At 33.5% G+C, this 19,220-nt stretch overlaps 1 protein-coding gene across 1 annotated transcript in view; it reads left to right on the top strand.

Moving 5' to 3' along the window:
- Positions 1-19,220, top strand: part of Diaph3 (diaphanous related formin 3) — a 479,227-nt gene that overhangs the window by 227,230 nt on the left and 232,777 nt on the right. Inside the window, exon 20 of the mRNA XM_010636939.2 lies at positions 4,380-4,481. Coding sequence (XP_010635241.1) covers positions 4,380-4,481 — 102 coding nt within the window. The remainder of the gene's footprint in view (positions 1-4,379; positions 4,482-19,220) is intronic.

Genomic DNA, 19,220 nt, shown 5'->3' with positions numbered 1-19,220 from the left:
ATCTCCACAGAATTTAAAGTTGGAGAATCCTAACACAAATGACGTAAGGAGAAAAATCTCTTCAGTTTATTCCCTTTTGCTCTGATAAGAATATGCTTATGAAAATAATTTTCTAGTACTAAAAAGAAACCAAAAGGGTCTGAGGTTTGGCTCCGTAGTTCCATCGCCTGCCTCGCAAGCGCCAGGGTCCAAGTTCAATCCTCGGTAAAAAAAAAAAAAAAAAAAAAGAAAGAAAGAAACCAAAATAATTTGTTAATATCAAAAGCAATTAAAATTATTTTAGATGATTTAACTCATCAATAAATGATGTCTTTAGAAGTTTTTCTAAGTTAATCCTATTACTATGCCTTCTAAAAATTAGTAATATATTATCATTTATAACAGGTATCTCTAGGATTCATAAACTACTTTATTTGGTAACTCTTTAAGCATTTTTCTCCCTCAAACAGTTGTTTTTTTATAAGCTGAATTTTGTATTTATTATTGTTGATTATGTATGTGACTTCTTACTGGGAGCAGCAGATGCTACGTTCTTTAAAGAAAAATTTTTCTACTTGATAAATGTTTGTATTTCTTATAATGAATTTGTTAAATATTTATAGAATCGCCTTTAAGTTGATTACATGAATGTTTCGGATGATCATTTGGCTTTTGTTGTCTAAAAATAGAAAAAAGGTCATTTGCATTTTAAAATTCTTATTGCAAATAGGTTAAGCTTCTTATAATTTTTTCATGCATTTTCTATTGCTGCTACAACAATTTACCACAAACTTCATAGTCTAAGATAATATATAATGGGCGAGGGATTTAGCTCAGTGGTGCCATTTGCTGCCTGCCTCGCAAGCACAAGGTCCTGAGTTCGATTCTGGATACAATAAAAAAGGTATATTTATTAGCTGACATTTCTGTAGAGCAGAAGTCTGACATTGGTCTTACTGGGTTGAAGTCATGATGTTGGCAAGCCTATGTTCATTTTTGTAGGCTCTAGCAAAGAATTGTGTCTTTCTCATTTCCACCTTTTCTTGCAACTTTTTGTTTCTTTCATGGTCAGTTGTTCCTTCTTCCACTTGTAAGTATTTTTGTGACTACATTGAGCACATTTGGATAATCTTGGACAATTGCACTAATTCAAGCTCAATGATCACAACCTTGATTCCATCTATAAATTTAATTCCCTTTATCATGTAACCTATATATTTATAGGTGCTGAGAAGTAAACCTCTGAGTGGATGTTGTTGTTATGCATACCGTACTCAATAAATATAAGACCAATTTTATGAGTTTAAAGCCTAAAACACTTTTTAATATGTTTTCCATATATTCACTAGAAATAAGAATTTCATGCTTTCTGAACTGTTTAAATTTTAAACAAATTTTCCCAATTTTAGCATGTAGAATCTGCCTACTTGAATGGGGCTTGGACACAGAGCATTACCCATACTAATAACTGTTTTGGTTGGCTTTGTTCACTGTCATGTTTTTATTTTCCTATATTTAGTTATTTATTTCTGTGTAATAAGAGATAAGTAGTATGTTGTTTTTCATGGCATTTTTACACATCATTTTTTCTTCATTTAAAATAAATGTATATGATTAAAAGACTACCCACTAGACTTTTATTAATTTTTGTTACAAATATTTTTTGTATCCACTGTATGTAGATTAGCTCTTAGGCCCGATCTGAGGTGGACTTCATCTTCTTGGAATTTATATTTTGCCAAAGGAAGTAATATTTCATACAAGATAGTGCTTTATGAAGTTGGGGTAGAAACTACAGAATGTGGTGGGAGAATGCATTCTGTGTATATGTGAAAGCAAGGTTACTTAAAGGTAATAAGGTGTGAATGTAGAAAAGGCTGGGGGCGTTCTATGAAAAGAACAGTGATAGGCAGTTATTCTTGCAGTATTAACACTAGGCTATAGGGAAAAACTAAATGTGTTGGGACAACTTGCAGAATTTAGTTTAACAGGAGCTTAAGATTTCTTCAGGGTGTGTGAAATTTGGTAAAGGGAAAGTAAAGGCAAGTTGGCCCATCTATTTACAAATTATCATTTTTCACATTACAGTCCAAAATAATAAAGTAAAAATTAATAAACTCCTGTTGAAAGATTGAAGTTAATATTAACTAAATTACTCATGAAGATTTGGTAGTCATCTAAAGAATGCTAAAGAAATTCAGAGCCCTAGGGTAATGACTAACCCAGACAATGCAACTGTCAGCAAAATAGTTAAAAGAAAATATAAATAACCAAATCTTTTCAACTTTATTTGTACTGGAAAATTATATGCATTTACTGTTTTCATTTACCTTGTTAGTATTACTATTAATTTCCTTTCTTTGGCATGATCTTAAATTGTCATTTTTGTTGTAATTGTACATCGACAAAGTTTTTGTACAAAGGTTTACAGTGAGTCTGTGTATTAATTGTCCACCACTTGGACAAATACACAGCACTGCAACTTAAGGGAGAGGTTTATTTGGCTTAACCATGGGGTTTAGTCCATGGTTGGTTGATTCCCAGACAGAAAAAGCGTGCAGAATGGCATGGTAGAGCACAACTGCTTACCCCATCACATCCAGGAAGCAGAGGGGTGCAGGGGGAGAAGGAGGGAAGGAGTTGGGGAGAAGAAATATATCCTTTCAGGTGTGTGCATTTTTCTGTAGCCCAGCTCCAACCAGGCCCCACTTCTTAGCATATGAGGCTCTTAGGAGGCATTTTAGATCGAAACTTTAACAGTTCATAACTTCTTTGATGTAATCACCTTTGATGCACAGCATCCTCTAACATGTTTTAGCCAAAAAATTCTTTGGAGGTTTTTTTTTTCTACCAGTGTGTAAATAAATAAAACGTAGAGGGGAAGAGAGTTTGAGAGGAGGGGAGAGGAAGCAGCAATCTATATCAGGTACAAATTCTCTTTAATGACTGTTATCATATATATCTAAAATGTACCAATAAAATAAAATTCAAAAGGAGAAATTGCATGCTGTATACTTAATTATAATTTTTACTTGAATTACAACTTATACAGAAATTACTGGCATTATAATTTGGAATTGTGAGCACCAACCATTCTTTCTCCACCTTAATTTCCTTATCAATATACTACCTAGTTATACTATTTTGGAAGATCATGTTTTGAGAGAGAATCTATGTAGACTTTGTGGGAATTGTTTAATCCTTTATGTTCTGTAGGCAGGGAACAATTAGTGTATTCTCTAAGCTTTCTTCAGGTGGTCCTCCTCTTAAGTGTGTGGGTTGGTAGGGCTGGAAGTGGACAAATGAACTAGAACACCCAAGTGAACCTGATTTCCAGATTACAAATGGTATAAACAAAGCGCCTTTTTAATCATGGGCAGTTAAGTTCCTAAAAGATCTCTCTTTGTTTTTGTCTACAGAATATATCTTGTATTTTCAATGCTCTTTCCATTTTTCTTCCATACCTGAAAAATTACTTTGTCTTTATTTTGAAGATATCTTCAGTTTTTGTTAAAATATAATCTACTGATTAATCTTGCAAGCACTGCCGTTACAATTCCGTTGATTTCTTTCTTTCCTGTTCTTTTCTTTGCCCTGTAGTAGCAATGTGATTTCTTTTATCCCCTTGAGTAAAACGTTAAGGTATGTTTGGCTTTGCCTTAAATTTCTGACATTTAATTTCCCTTAATGTAATGGACCACATCTGTCCAAGTGAGAAAGCTTTTCCTTTGCTATTGGTCAAGTTCTTTCTCAATTGTAAGACTACCAAACACTCAGTAGTACTTGATTTGAGTATGTAGTAACTCTGGAATAGACAAAAGGAAAACAGACTACTTTCAAGATGCAGAGAGTATTACTTAAGGCTTGATATTAGAGAAGTTACCTAGGGAAAAGAAGCTAACAATAACTTCTTCACTGTTTTCTTTTCCATAGTCAATTTAATTTTTCTAAAATTAGAAAGTACATACACATTGAGGATATACTCCTAAGTGAAATAAATAAATCACACGTGTAAATACCGAATAGTTTCTCTGGTGTGAATAAAATATAATAGTACATAAGATCTAATGAAATAATTGACAATGTGAAATAGAAAGAAAAGGGCTAAAGGTATAGGGAAAGTGGGAAGGGTAGGGGAAAGGTAATAAGGAAAAGAAAAAAATATGAGAAAATGAAAATAAAGTCTTTATAAATGAGGAGGGGAGGAGGGGTGAAAGGAGAGCAAGGACAAGGGGAAAAATGAGAACCAAGACCTGTCACGTAAAGGTACAAGATCCCAATAATGAACGTAACTGTACTGTATACCTAAAATGTACCAATAAACTCAATGAGGAAAAAATATAATAAAATTTTAGAACGTATGTTTAGTAAAGATATTTTCTTTTCATTTTCATTTTTAGAACTTAATAAAGCATCTTCCTGACCAAGAGCAATTAAGTTCATTGTCTCAGTTCAAAAGTGACTATAACAACTTATGTGAACCTGAGCAGTTTGCTGTTGTGGTAAGTACTGCATATCAGGGTAAACCCTTGAGGGGATTTTGGTGCTGTACAGAACATGAAAGAGAAAACATAAAGCTTTTCAACATCACTGTTGCATACATTTAATGTTTATCTTGCTAAGAACATTCATAAGAAATAATAATTTAAAATATTTATTGAAACGTTAGCCATAAGTGAGGTTTGAGGGGCTTTTGAAAAGTATATATAAATAATTTTTATACTCTATTTAATGTCAGAATGTAAAGTGAAAACTGCGCTCTTTATGAATAGAATAAATTTGTGATTTATTCTAGAGCTGTGCTGTCCAACATTCCAAGAGTAGCTTCAAGTTCATGTTTTAATCTCCCACTTGAGTTCATCTTATGACTTGACCCTGAAATTAGAAATACAGTGTAGTCTCTTTCTCAATACTGAAAGTGAAAAGTGAATTCATTTAAAAAGTCTTCTAATTTTCTTGGCAATCATCTTGTTCCTCCCTGTTTTATAGTAGCTAGGGGTCTAAAGACGTAAAAAGTTTTGCCATGGTATATATTAGCTGTATTACAATTTAAAATTAAGATTTTTATCAGGCTTTCTTTCCTTTGCTTTTTTCTCCTACCATTTCTTGATCATTTCTTGGCTTATTACACTCCATCATTGTAATGATGAAGTACTGATTTTTATAGGATTATTTATTTTTTCATCTGTAGTTATATTAACATCCTCCAGGGCCAAGATGGGATCATATCTAATATAATTTTTAAAATTCAGGTTGGCTGATTCATCAGATGTATATGTACTTCATTCTTAGCATGTTGTAGGCATTTGCTATTAAACTATTTCCTGTATTTTCTTAATCCAACCCTACTCAGCTCCTCTACCAATAAAATTCCCAGAAGTGCAAATAAAAAACAAAAGAACAAAAGCAGAGTTTGTCCTTATTCTCAAAATCTTAGAATCTTTATTATAAAACCTTTTAATTAAGAAAAAGCTGTCCACTTTTTATTCAAATGGTGCAGCTTATTCCCCTCTTCTAATTCCTTTTTTTTCTATATTTTTCTGTTGTTTCATTTTATGTTATCTGCTCAGTTTCTTTCTCTGACTCTCTATTTGATATTCCATTAGACAAATCTCCCATATGAGAATAGGTTAATACGGGAGAATATGTATTCAATTCTTAACCAAAGGATGTAGTGTTAATTTTTGCCCATCTCTCTTGAGTCTTGAGTTACAAGGATTGGTGAATTATAATTTTATAATGTACCACATATATATATATATATATATATATATATGCAAGGTCATATGAAAATGTCTCTTTAAAGTAACTTCACGTTGCATGTCATAAAAAGATTTAAACCTGTTCTAGTGTCCTAGTTGTTGATGGAAGAGTGAACTCAAATTTGTTGATAATTTAAATTCATTTAAAATGGCCAAGTTATGCCCTCTTTTAAAAGTCTAGAGTTCATAACCAAAAAGCTACAATTTATAAGCATTATAGTATTAGGGGTGAGAAAGTTAAAACAGTCATCTTCTTAGACATCAGTGTGCAACATTACAATCTTGATTTTAAGACAGAGATGGAACATTTCCATTTCAGGACATGTCAGCTCATATTTGACTCATAGTTCACCCACTCTGTACCAGGCCAACCCTGGGTGCAAATGGAGTAATATTGTTGAAAAATATTTCTTAATGGATGAACAATTCTTTAGTTCTCTGTTAATTATTAGTATTTATGAACATTGTTTTATGTTTTGGTTTGTCTGGCCCTGACTCTTGAAGCGTAATTATTTTGCTGTTTAAAGGAGGATGAAAATTCACAAAGAAATAAGATTTTTTAATATTTATTTCTTTGTCTTTTCACCATTTCCCGTCTGGCTTCCTTACTTCTCCAACCCCTTTCTGTCTTCCCCTCTTCAAAAGGTGAAGCTTACTGAAAAGCAGTGACAGCCCTTAATAATTAATTCAAAATATATTGAGGAGATTGTGCTAAACAATGTAGTTGTAACATTTTCTCTTCTCCGATAGATTAAACTTAAGTTTAATTTTGCTATTTCATTAAGGTATGGTCTGTTTTGAATTTATCAACTCTCCATAAGTCCACAGTTTGATGATTTTAGGACACTGTGTATAATTGCCATGTATAATATTATGTTTCAATTTTAAAGTAACATATATTTTGAAATTATGTTTGTATCAAAATGGGCAATTAATGTGTGGTTAGCTAAACTCCAGGTTTCTGCAGGAGTTATCTTGCCTGAAAAAATTTACTTTTTTGATTCAGCCTGGATTTAAAATAGTAATATTTCTCCTACCTGAAAAATCATCACAGAACCACAATTAAATGATTTGGACTTATTTTTACAACTGTTCCAACACTGGAACTTGCATTTATTTTGTATCACAGGTAAACTTTTAACTCTGTTTCATCTGTGGGTTCTGTAGACTGATACTGGAATTTCTAACATTTTTATATTAACCAAAATTAGTAGAATTTAATTACTTGCCAGCTAAACTTTTTCTTCTATATAGTTCATAAATTGATTAATTTGATTCATATAAATTACCGATTTCTCAGAAAAATATGTTTTCTTCATACTCCCAGGCTTGAGAGAAAGGTTGAATTTACTGAAGTTGTTTACATTATATAATCAGCTTTAAATCTCCATAAGAATTGTTTTTTTAAAAAAGTTGCAATAGTGGGCTGGGGATTTAGCTCAGCGGTTTGGTGGCCTGCCTCACAAACGCAAGGATCCGAGTTCAATCCCCGGTACCAAAAAAAAAAAAAGAGTTGCAATACTACCAATACATTGGTGTTCATTTGCATTATTTTCTCTTTGATAGACAATGTGCAAAATCCAGAATATTAGCACAGTGTCAGTTAAAGATCAATTAATTTAATGTTCACAGAATTTATATGCAAATTAGAAACATGTTTTACAGTTATCATGTATTACTTACAACTTTCCAGGGCTCTATGTCCTATGAAATGTAAAATGCAAATTTATCAGAAATACTATATGTAATTGATTCTCAATCTTCAGGTAATATCAATGTGTATTTGTTCTTATTTGAATTAATATGTTAGTTTCCGTTAAATGCATGTCCTTATACCTTTTTTCCAACCACACAGACCATTTTCCCCAAGTTCCCTGTAATACAGTGTTTCATATCCACCTGCCTTGCCTTTAATGTTCATACTGCCTCTTTTAAAATTAAGAATCTTAAGTGCATATTAGTAGAAATTAATACTTATATTTTTTGGTGGTGATTTTAGGGATTGAACTCAAGATGTTCCCTCTTTCCCCCGTGAGTGTTTGTGCGTGCGTGTGTGTGTGTGTGTGTGTGTGTGTAGACTGAGGATTGAACTCAGGACCTTTGCACCAAGCCATATCTGTAGGTTTTTTTGTTTGTATTTTGAGACAGTGTTTCCCTCAGTTGCTAAGTTTCTGACTCTGGGGTTGAAATTGCATCCTCTTCCTTCTGCCTCCCAGTGCTGGGATTACAGGCATGTACCACCAAACTTGGCAGCGTGAATTCGTTTATTCTGCTGAGAATATAGTTGTTTATCTGGTGTTGCTAGTAATTTAGAATCTTAAGGTGCCTTCCTGAGCCAATTCTCTTCATAGGCCTTATGACAAGGCATAGGACCTTTGCTCAGTACAGTTGTGAAGGTGTTTTAGAGGTGACCATCCATATGTTTGGTATAATAGTGACATGGTGATAGGTAGTCCAATAGTATTTTTCTATTTTCCCTTCCTTCTTTTGCCTTTCTTTTTTTTTCCTCTTTTCCCTTCCCTTGCTTTCTCCTAGTTTTAAAAATTTTAAGTATCATTTTTAACTGCTACATAATTGTCCATAATGGAGTAGAGTTTTTGATACACATACACATTGTGTAGTGACCAAATCAGGGTAGTAAATCTATCTTTATCATTTCTTTGTAATAATAGCTTTCCAAATCTTGTCTTCTGGCTATTTTTGAAATACAGAATTAAACTGCCAGAGATATGAATTCAGAGCCTTCGATCTTAATGATATTTTTGACTTGTTTCTGTAGCTGATCATATATGTATATCTTTTAGGAGATTTCTTGTACAAAAAACAAATCAAACAACCTGAAAAAATTTATTTAACTAGAAGAGATTAAAGGACCCCCCCATTGTATTTTAAAGGAGTGCTCTGAAAAGTGGTTGACCTTTAACTTTTTGTAATGAATAGGACAGTTTACAGTGGTTTTATTTTTGGTTTAGTCTATCAGAGTCTATCAGAGGGCACAGATTTTGATGGATAATGCTTAATTTGAAAAATTTTCCCTGTACAATCTAGGAGAAAAATTTAATAAATTGGTCTGTGAGATGTACTAGCCTTTTTTTTTGTTTAGCTTACCTTTTTTTAATACATAAAGAACTGAAACATGTATTTCCTAGAAACAGTAATTGAATCAGTTGCTTATATTTCTTAGGTTCCTTCCTTCCCACTTCAGCCATCCCCTCAAGATATTGCCTACTTATCAGTGGTTGGTTTTTATGGATTAGAATCAGGTCTTAGTTGTATGACTGCATTTTTTATATTTGCAAGTTTTCTTTGATCAATAAGCCATTAGGTAAAATCACTGTGTTCACAGTGGCACGGTTTTAACTGTGTGAGAAATGAGTTATGTAAATATTCAATGGGATCAGAAGATTTGCTGAAGTTTGGAAAGAGGCCTAAAAATTTGCATTTGAAGCTTGGTGTGTGAGACTTTCTTTGATTAAAAATTCTAGGTTTTTGAGTATTTGTCTCCATATCATTTAATTCTCTTAAACTGCCTGTTCTTCAAAAGAATCACACATTTATAGGAAGATTAAATCAAACAAATGTCCTATTTGTGTACTGTATTTTGATCTGCTACCATTTGGTGTCACTGTAGGGCAGGACTTTTAAACTCTGCACAGTAGAGACCTCTTTTTTTTAAATGAAAAAATGTAGGAACTTCGTGTGTATCTCTCTGTATTAAAAATGCCCAGTTTTAAAATACACTGTGATATTCTTGTAAAATATTCAAATAACAAAAAGTATTGAATACAATGTATTTGTCCCTTTTCCCACTACCCCACTTCATTTCACACATATTGCTATTCTTAACAGTTGGAGACTTATAATTTTGTTTTCTTGTGTTTACCAATGTCTGCATGTTCATAAGAACATTTTGAAAATGTGTAGTTGTGAAATCTTTATGTACTGAATATTTTGAAGATGTTTTTTCATGTTTTACTGTTTTAAAACTCTCATGTATTATGCTATAGCCTGTAGTATGATTTCCTTTTATTCTCTTAATGAGGGTGGTTTTTTGCTCCCTCCACCCTTAGGGGTCTATAAAAGAAAATTCCTGTGTACATCTTTGTATATATATTTAAAGGTACTATGTCATGGATTATTATGACCATGTTCTAAATTCTACCTGTATTTCTCACTAGCTCTTTGATCTTACATAGCTATAGGGTCTTACATATTTATTCATTCTTCTTTAGTTTAGTTTCCTTATTTATAAAATAGGACTCTCTTAGTTTCCTATTGCTGGTATAATGAATTACTGGACTCTTAGCACCTTAAAACAGCACAGGTTTATTATGTTTGAAGTCTGGATGGAGATCAGAATTTTATAATAACTTAGGAGAGCTACGTTCTTGTGGAGGGCTCTAAGGGGAGAATATTTCCTGGCTTTTCAGCTTTTAGAGGTTGCCCGCCTTCCTTTGCCCATAGTGCAGCTTCCAGTTTCTGCTCTTTTGGTCCCAATTCTTCTCTGACCTTCCTGCTTCCTTTGAATAAAGACTCTCTGATTATGTTGGGCCTGCTTGAAAACTCCAAGTAAACCTCCCATCTTAGGTGTCTTCGGTATATCTATGACATCCTTTTGCCATGTAAGATAACATATGCATATAAGGTAACATGTAGTGTTGGGGTTGAGCTAGTGGATATGTAGAGGATCAATATTCAGCTTGTCGTAGAGGCAGTAAGAATGCCTTCTTCCAGCACATTTTTAATAAAATAATTTGATGTAATTGTTTTCTACTCGTACAGTCTTTACAAAGATTAGCTTGTTATTAATATGAATTACATTATCATTTCTTTCAAAACAGTATCAAAATTTAAAATAAATCAAAAAGCAATTTTAATCTTGGTAGTTACTGCCATATTGCTCTTCTAGAATGCATGTAAATTTAGTATGTATTTGAGATTTTTTCTTGCACTGTGTGTGTGTGTATATGTGTAAGATTTTCATGAACTATATTAACTTTTTTCTTGTACCAAGCCTGATACTTAATACTATTCTTCTTTTATTATTATTTTTTGGCTTTATAGTTCCAGGTTGAGATTACAGCATTTATTAATTATGCTATACTATATTTCTTCTCATAAATCTATTAATAACTACTTATTTTTCTATTCCATTCCTGTCTTTATAGTTTATAGGAGCTTCTCACATATCCATACACTGTTATTTTGTAAATATCTGTGACTTTTCTCTGCCTCTCATTAATCATTTTTCTTTTATTTATGATATCTGTTGGACCTTGAGGTTTTGAGTTTGGATTTTAAAATGAATTGAAATAAAACAGACTTGTATTAGTCACTTAGTTCTAGAGATACGTCTATCTGGACATAAATGGTCCTTTGTACATAATCGGAAAATAGAAAATAGCAACTAATTAATCAACACTTTAGTTGGATAATATGGAGAATCTTGAAAAGATATAAAACAAGGAACAAAATCTCAATGCTTATCTTTTACAGATACCCTGAATTTCTTTAGTTATTCCCCAGAACTTTTACATTTATGACTAAAATTCTTAAAGGAGCTTTAGGCCTTTTTTTCCTAGTTGCTTTATTGATGTATAACTGATTTACCACAAGTGTTATATACAGTACTTAGAATATAGATTGACATTAATTTGACCTATGAGTACACCCACGAAACATCACCCTAGTTAAGATAATGAACATGGCCATCACCACTGAATGTTTCCTCAGGGCCCTGTGTGCTTCCGTTCTCCTCAGCAGGCATCCAATGTTTTAAGTGAAGCCTTCCTGCTATCCCTTTGCACCGCATGTCTTTTTCCTGTGTCCTTCATCTTTGCTGAACAATTTGCTGCTCTGTGAAGGCCCCCATGCTCAGGCCTGTCAGTGTGCTTTGTTTTGTTTCTCCTCCCTTTGAGGACATCTCCCTGGAAAGCTTCCTCTGAAACTTCTATTTTTTTAATACAAACATCAATATTCTTCTTTGTTACTGTAGTCCCTGTGCATATCTTTAAATGTCACTTATCATGCTGGAGGATGAATGGGTTTTTTAAGATACAACTTAGGACAGGCATATCATCTTCATCTTCACATGGCACATCTTCTGTCACATCTTGACCATGTAATATCAGTTAAATAAATCTAAGAAATAAGAGGTGAACAGAAAAGATGGGGAAAACACGACAAGAATAGTAAAATGCTAACAAATATTTTTAATCATTTTTAAAATGATTATTTTGAGATAATTATTTTAAGTTCTGTTAGAATGAACCTCTAGAAAATGATGTCTCTATGAGTAAGAATGGATTAGTTCAAAAGTAGATCAAGAAACAATGCCTTTGGTCGTAAAAGTCTGAATTCACACTAAAAAAATATAGAGCCTAATATCCTAATGATAGAAGCCAGTTAACTTGTGTGCTGTACAGCATTCTAGTGTCCTCTTTATACCTCACTCTACAATAAAATTTTTCTTGATCCTTCTCTATCTCAGAAGGCCATATTGTCTGTGAAAACGTATGCAACCCCTTGAAATACTGCTGGTACTGAGTGGTTTTATTCTATAAAGCTGTTGAGGAAATTGTGATTTAGGATAAGAATGATAGATTACTGAAACACCTTCAGAAAAGTTAGATGAGAACACGAAAGAATATCTCTACTGAACCATTCCACTCCCAGATTAAATTTTTTTTGAGCCTCTTTTACATCCCTTATGCATTCACTATTTAAGAGCCTTGTTTCTGTTAGTACTTCAGTATTCTTTAAGAGAAGATAAGGAATTAGTTGGACATAATTTCTTCAAGAATTCATTTTGGCTTTTTGTATTTGCTGTTTCCTTTTCTCTTTAAAAATTCATCTTGCATTTCATCTGTCAGTTACATAAGTTGTGCAGCCTGGAATTGGTAGAATCTGCTGTCTTCTTTTGAAAACTGAAGTTCCATTTACCAGCTGCTCCTGCTGCTTTTTGGTACCTGTCCACATGTCCAAGGTCACTCAGATTCCATAATACTATTCGATAGTAGTGTGGCAATTTCATCTGTAAATCTTTTATGACTCAGAACATTGTTTGGAATGATAATTTTAAAATAACTCTTCATAGCTATTTAAAAATTAGAAGTATGCCTTTCTTAAATTTGTAAGCATTTAGCCATTGTTTTGAATTATTCTTGTTACTTTAGTTTGCAACCTTTTTGACATGCTTCTGCCAACGGCCGGCACTCCTAGAAGCACGGTAGCACAGATAGATTTTCTCTCACTTACTTCTGGGCTTATTACTTTGGCTGTGATTTTGAGTTGTCATAGATTTTTACCCTAAAAATCTTCAGATAGTTAATAGCTCTATAATTTTTCTTTTGATCTGATTTCTGCCTTATATCTCATTCAGCTGCCTAAATCAAAAACAGTCACAATGCTATTTGGACTTTTAATTAAACTAAAATTTTGTTATTTAATGTAAAATCATCTGTCAGCTGAAAGATATTTTTATCTTGCCCAGTCTAATATATTATTTTCTCCAAAGATATTTTCCTATAGGATTTCTTCTTAAAATGGAGTTGCATGTTGACAAAACACATAAAAGACTATACATACCTTTTCTTTTTATGTATAATAGTCCAAAATAATGCATGAGATTTACTTAACTAAATATACTGACATTCACAGAAAATTAGAGGATTTTTTGCAATAGTTGAACTTAACATTGTTTTCCCTGCCCACAGAGTGAATATATTTGAGGACTTTATAATAGTAATTTGAGCTTTCATTAGATAATTCTAAAGAAATGACTCTAGGTAGCAACTTTTTCATTAGTGTAGGTCCCAGCCTTTTGATTTTATAGGGTCTTGGGTTTCACAGGTGAATTTAAGCCTTTAGGTTATGCTGGAAACTGTACCATAGTACTATCTGGTATGTTTTATTTAAATACTTTGTCTCCATGATATGGCAATGATTAATTCGTCATAGACTTATTTGACAACTATGTATTGAACACCTAATGTGTGTTAGGCATTGCTGTAGGATCAGAGTTTATTGCATGTCTCTTAATTCCTTCTTATATTTTAGATTAGGACAGTAACAGTTTATAGATGAACACATGAAAACGTAATATCAAGTAAGAATCCATGCTCCAAAGGAGGTGGTAGGATGAGAGTGAGAGAGCATGTGTCAATAAGATGGTTATAGAGGCCTCTAGGAAGAGATACTGTCTGGACCGAAGCCTGAGTAACTAGCCAGACGTGTGTATAACTTGAGGAAGTATGTTATAGACAGAAGAAACCACCACCTCAAGATTTTAAGGGATCAATGGGTTTGGTGATGGGAAGACAGTGTCTGAGTCAGAGTGACCGAGGTAAGTGGTAGGTGAGAGTGAGGCCACAGAGGCCTTGAAGTCATGGTTTAAGGCCTGGGGATTTTATTCTAAGAAAGCTGCTGGAGATTCATAAACAAAGGGTTGAAATGTTCACATTGCCACTTTAGGAATGTTATTCTGGCAGCTGAGTGTGGAAACAGATTTCAGGGTGGGGAGGATAAATGAAGCCAATATTCAGTTACAGTGCTATTCCAGTGATTTCATAACTAAGGTGTGAATCAGTGGTGGCTTTATAGGCTTAATGGCATTGTCTGGATACCTTTGAAACTAGGGATAATAGGATTTCTATAGATTGGATTTGGAATATAAGAGGAAGCAAGGAAAGCTTTCTGCTTATTAGCCTATGCAATTAGCAGAGTCAGGATTCCCACTTGTAGAAATGAGGGAAAGCCTTGCATGAGGAATGGATTGTGGGAGTGAAAATCCCATTAAAATGTCTGTAGACATCCCGGTGGATACATGATCTATTCATTAGAGGTGTAACCTGGGAGGTCAAGACTGGAGGTTCAAATTTTGAAGCCGGTAACATACAGGTAGCATTTAAAGCAGTGAAACCAAATGAGATCACTGAGGGAGTGAATCAAAAGTGTAACACAGGAGGCAGTGAAGAGCTTGACAAAATATGCAGACTTTGCTGTTCTCGTTCTTGTCCCTGGAGAGGAACTCATCAGCCGCAAACTTTGGTTTGTGTTTGCTGCTGGTTACCACCTGTCTGAAGAAAATTGCAGTCCCTGATCTAGGGAATTGTATAAGGTGATTTTATAACATGACACTGTTGCAGTTTATTTCAAAAACTAAGCATCAGTTGGGGTGAGAAGGCTATTTGGCACTTGTGCAGTATGTAAAGCATCAGGGACCTTTGGAAAGAAACTAGTGGCCATGAGAATTTGTGTCTGTGGAATAAAAGAAAAAATTATTTTAGCCGCCAGACCTTGTTCTAATATGAAAGAAAATGGAAAAATCGCTAATACTTTACAATAATATAGTGTTTATATTATAAAGTTAAAATGCTATATAGTATGCAAGCATTTTTGATAGAGTAACTTTCATTAAATCAAGGATTGAATTCATTTAGTTCAAATATACATCAAAATAATAATATCAAATCCTGCCATTAAATGGAAAAAAATCCCTACATACTACCCATTGTGTTCTCTATAGAGTGGGAGGGTAAGTGGAATTGAGCTCTGAATGAATTCTCTTATGAGCTCTTGTTACCTTGTTCCCTTGAAACAAGGAATGTCATCTGTATTAAATAACTCTGCAATTCTTTAATTCATTAGAGCTAATAAAAACACAGCATGATCAGAATAAATGCTGTTTCATTGAGTTGCTAACAGTAGTGAGTTTCTTTAAAAAGTTTGAAATTTTAACTGAGATTTATACTTCTTTCCCCACTTTTTATTTGATGATAAAAAGCACAAAAGTTTGCTTGTGTTTTATAAAATATGCATATAACCTTGTGAAAAAGTTTGATGATATTAAGAAATGTCTAAATTTATCTTTAACACTGTCTATTCTTATCCAGTGATTTAGAACAGATAATGTTCCATCTCTACCTATAACTCCACAATGGCTTCCACTACACAGGGAAATCCTAATTGCTTGCAGTATTCTACAGTCTCTGATCATTCCTTGTCTTGTCTCTTGTCTTATGTTTGACTCTTTTCCCCAACTAACTCATTTTAACAACATGGTTCTATATGGTTTCTCACACGTGCGAATTGCATTCTTGAGGTATGACTTTCAAATGTGCTGATCATACACGTATATTCCCTTTATTTATTTATTTATTTATTTATTTATTTATTTATTTATTTTTTTGTACAGGGGATCAAACTCGTGTCCTTGCACTTGTGAGGCAGGCGGCAGCACCACTGAGCTAAATCCCCAGCCCTATATTCCTTTTAGATCTGGCTTCCTCCGGTTATCTTCCTTACTTTCTTCTGGTCTTTATTCATATGTCAGCCTAGGGAGGTATTCTCTGAGTGCCCTACTTGAAAATGCTTATCTAGTGTCCCAAGTACAGTGTAATTCTTCACCTCTTTCCTGCTATATTATTCTCCCTGATATTCATCATTTTAGGATGTACTGTTATGTTCTATTGGCTGATCTATTAGTCTGCTGCAAGAATGTTCATGATGACAATAATCATTCTCCAAGATGTTCACTGGTGAATTCTTAGCATTTTGAAGAATACCTAGTATATAGTTAGCACCTATAAGTTTGATGAATACTTAATATAAAATTCTCTATGTTATGTTTTAAATCTTGGAAACTAAAATCATTTATCGCCTGCCTTACTGAGTCTTGCCAGGCAACATATTCCTTGTATTGAATCTAGGGTAAAATAACTTTGTTTTCGACTATCTTTCCTTTCTCTATTCTGACTATATATACCCGAGTTGTAATTCTTTGCCTACTGTATACTAGCTGTGAGACAGTGTAACCTTAGCACCTTCAGTTTCATTTTCTGTAAAGTATACATGTAGAATGTAGGATTGTGGTGACATTTATGAAACCACACATGTAATGTATACTGCTCAAGTTTTGTTAGCTGCTGTCTTCATCCTCATATATATATTTTGAACATTTTACTTCTAATCTGTTGTGGTCCAGTTCAGGACCATTTTCTTCAGAGTCAGATCTTACTTTATAGTTAGAATTTTCTCTTTCTCTATTCTGTGATATATAGCATGTTTAGTGTATGCACGTTTGCTCCCATCACTGTCTGAGTTACTCTTAGTGTCATGAACAGCCTCTAATTCCAGATCCAACACTCCTTCACCTCTCGCTATATTTGCTCTTGTCCTATGGTCAGTGTTTCAGCCTTTGTGTTATGTCTACTTTTTGGTCTCTCTCAGCTCCACTTTGCTTCATGTCTGACTCTTTCCTGTCTCCTTCCCATTTCTACTAACGTGAATAATTGTCTCAGTCAGATTTTTGTTCTTTTCATTCCATCACTTTCCTCTTTCATTGGTTTTATCTATAATTATTTGAATCATTGTGACAAATTATTAGGTCTTCAGATTTTCTGTATTTTGAATTTTAAATATATACATGTACACACAGAGCAACAAAAGGGTTAAGTCAGGGCTTTACATAATGATAAGTACCGACTGATGAACATTTTGCTTATAATCAATTAGCATGACTCTCAGGTCTCATACTGAGGCATATTATTGGAATATTTATTTTTCCTTCCATGAGAATGTCCTTCAAGAATATTCAAATTACTAAAAATCTGATTAGGTAATCTTCTCTTCCGATACTAGTCACACATATTGGAGCCAGAAGTATTTGCTAAAACCCTTTTTCCTGCTCTCTTATTAGGGATATCCTAATATCACCTAGTTGCATACAACAGCAACTTGATGTTTTACTTATAGAAAATGTTCTTAATGACAGAAATTTAACAAGAAGCCTACAAATTTGTTTAAATAGTGTAAAACAGCTTTCTCTTTGTTAAATTGTCTTAGCCTCAGGATAGCTACAGGAAATCGAGCTCTTGTTCTACATTAGTTTGGTCTGATTTTTAAAAAATATGGTATCTATTACTTGTTACACTTAAAAGATAAGATTTAGATAATAGGAGCAGGTAGAGAGATTAATTTTGGAGTTTCATGTTAGTAGCATGTTACGTATTGCATCAAATGAGCTGCCATGGAGCCAGGGAGTACCGTAGTTACATAGCAATTATATGATCTGACTTTTTTTAGTGATGTACAGGTCTGAGAGTGTGTTTACATGCTTGCTCTGATGCATTTTTAAAAATAGCTCCTTAGGGTTACAAGAAGTGAAACTCATATAAATAGGTGACTGAACTAAATCACCTTACTTATTTTCCCCATTACTAGAAGGATTCAAACTGAGGATTTCTGACTCCAGATTTCCATATTTCCTTTTATTTCTACTTACCATATTATTTCTAGATATGGAGCTCTTACTACAATGGTGAGGAAGAGACACAGGTCAGAGAAAGGTAAAGATAAACTTTTGTCTACATTGCAGTTTTTAGGCATGATCCTCTCTCCCTGCATTTCTCTCCAGAAACCAATTACTAAACATTTTCTTTCTTCAGAAACATGGGACCCAAGTGGCAGGGGGAATCTTTTGCCCTTCATTAAAGAGTCTTGCATAAGAGAACTCTGACTGGCTCACTGCTCTCGTGACTTCTTAAGGCCCTTCTGTTCTCAATTTCTGTTCCCTTTTTCTTCCCAGTTTAACAGAGAAACTGGCTCTCTGATGCTAAGTATTTGAAGACTTCTCTGATATACCTAGAATCAATGGTGAAAAGTTTTATTTAACTTCATTTACCTATGGCTCCTGGAACAAAGTGTGGCGATATTTGGCTCCATATTTATTTGGTTAATTATAATACTTATCTAAGTTTTTTCTCCCATTATTTGCTTTGCTTATGTTTTTATTTTGTATTGAATTGTGTTTCATTAAACACCCTTATCTTCCATACCAGACTTCGCTCTTTTGCAAGGATGAATGTGTTTGTTTTCTTCCTGTAACACTAGGTCAAGTTCCCTGTCCTGCAGTTCAGCTATTATCCATTATTACTGCTAGTTTTTTTTTTTTCTTCTTCTTTTCCAGGGATGCCGATTTTATATCGAAGTCCAGATACTGTATTTATTTAGGTGAGGGGATATGGAATAATAAAAGTAATTTTTATTTTCCATTAGTGAAAAACTAAAATGAACTTTTAATTTAAGGGTTCTCATAGTTTGTGACTGTACTAAAACTGTGGAAGGGTTCATAATTTTCTCTCAAAATTTTGTTCACTGATGTCACATGTGTCCTTTCTATATTAAACTGTATGATCCTTCTGAATATTATACCATGAAATTATTTAAGCTTCTTATAGCTCAATATTATGAGTTTCTTTGCCAGTATAGTTAAATATTTTGGTTTGTTTTTGTAAGTTCTGGCATGGCATTTTAAACATATTCTACACTTTGAATATAATAAAGAGAGAATTACTTAGGTGGTCTTCTTGACCATCTTTTCCCTTATTTTTCATTTGTCTGTGCTATTCTCTTCTCAAGCTAGAAGTTCATGTGCTTTTTCCTGCTTTCTTTGTTTTTTAAATCCTCCCCTCCTCTCCC

Source organism: Fukomys damarensis, unplaced genomic scaffold (genome assembly GCF_012274545.1).
Source record: "Fukomys damarensis isolate Sample0158 unplaced genomic scaffold, DMR_v1.0_HiC HiC_scaffold_38, whole genome shotgun sequence".
Lineage (NCBI taxonomy): Eukaryota > Metazoa > Chordata > Mammalia > Rodentia > Bathyergidae > Fukomys > Fukomys damarensis.
This window is presented reverse-complemented; position numbering and strand designations above follow the sequence as displayed.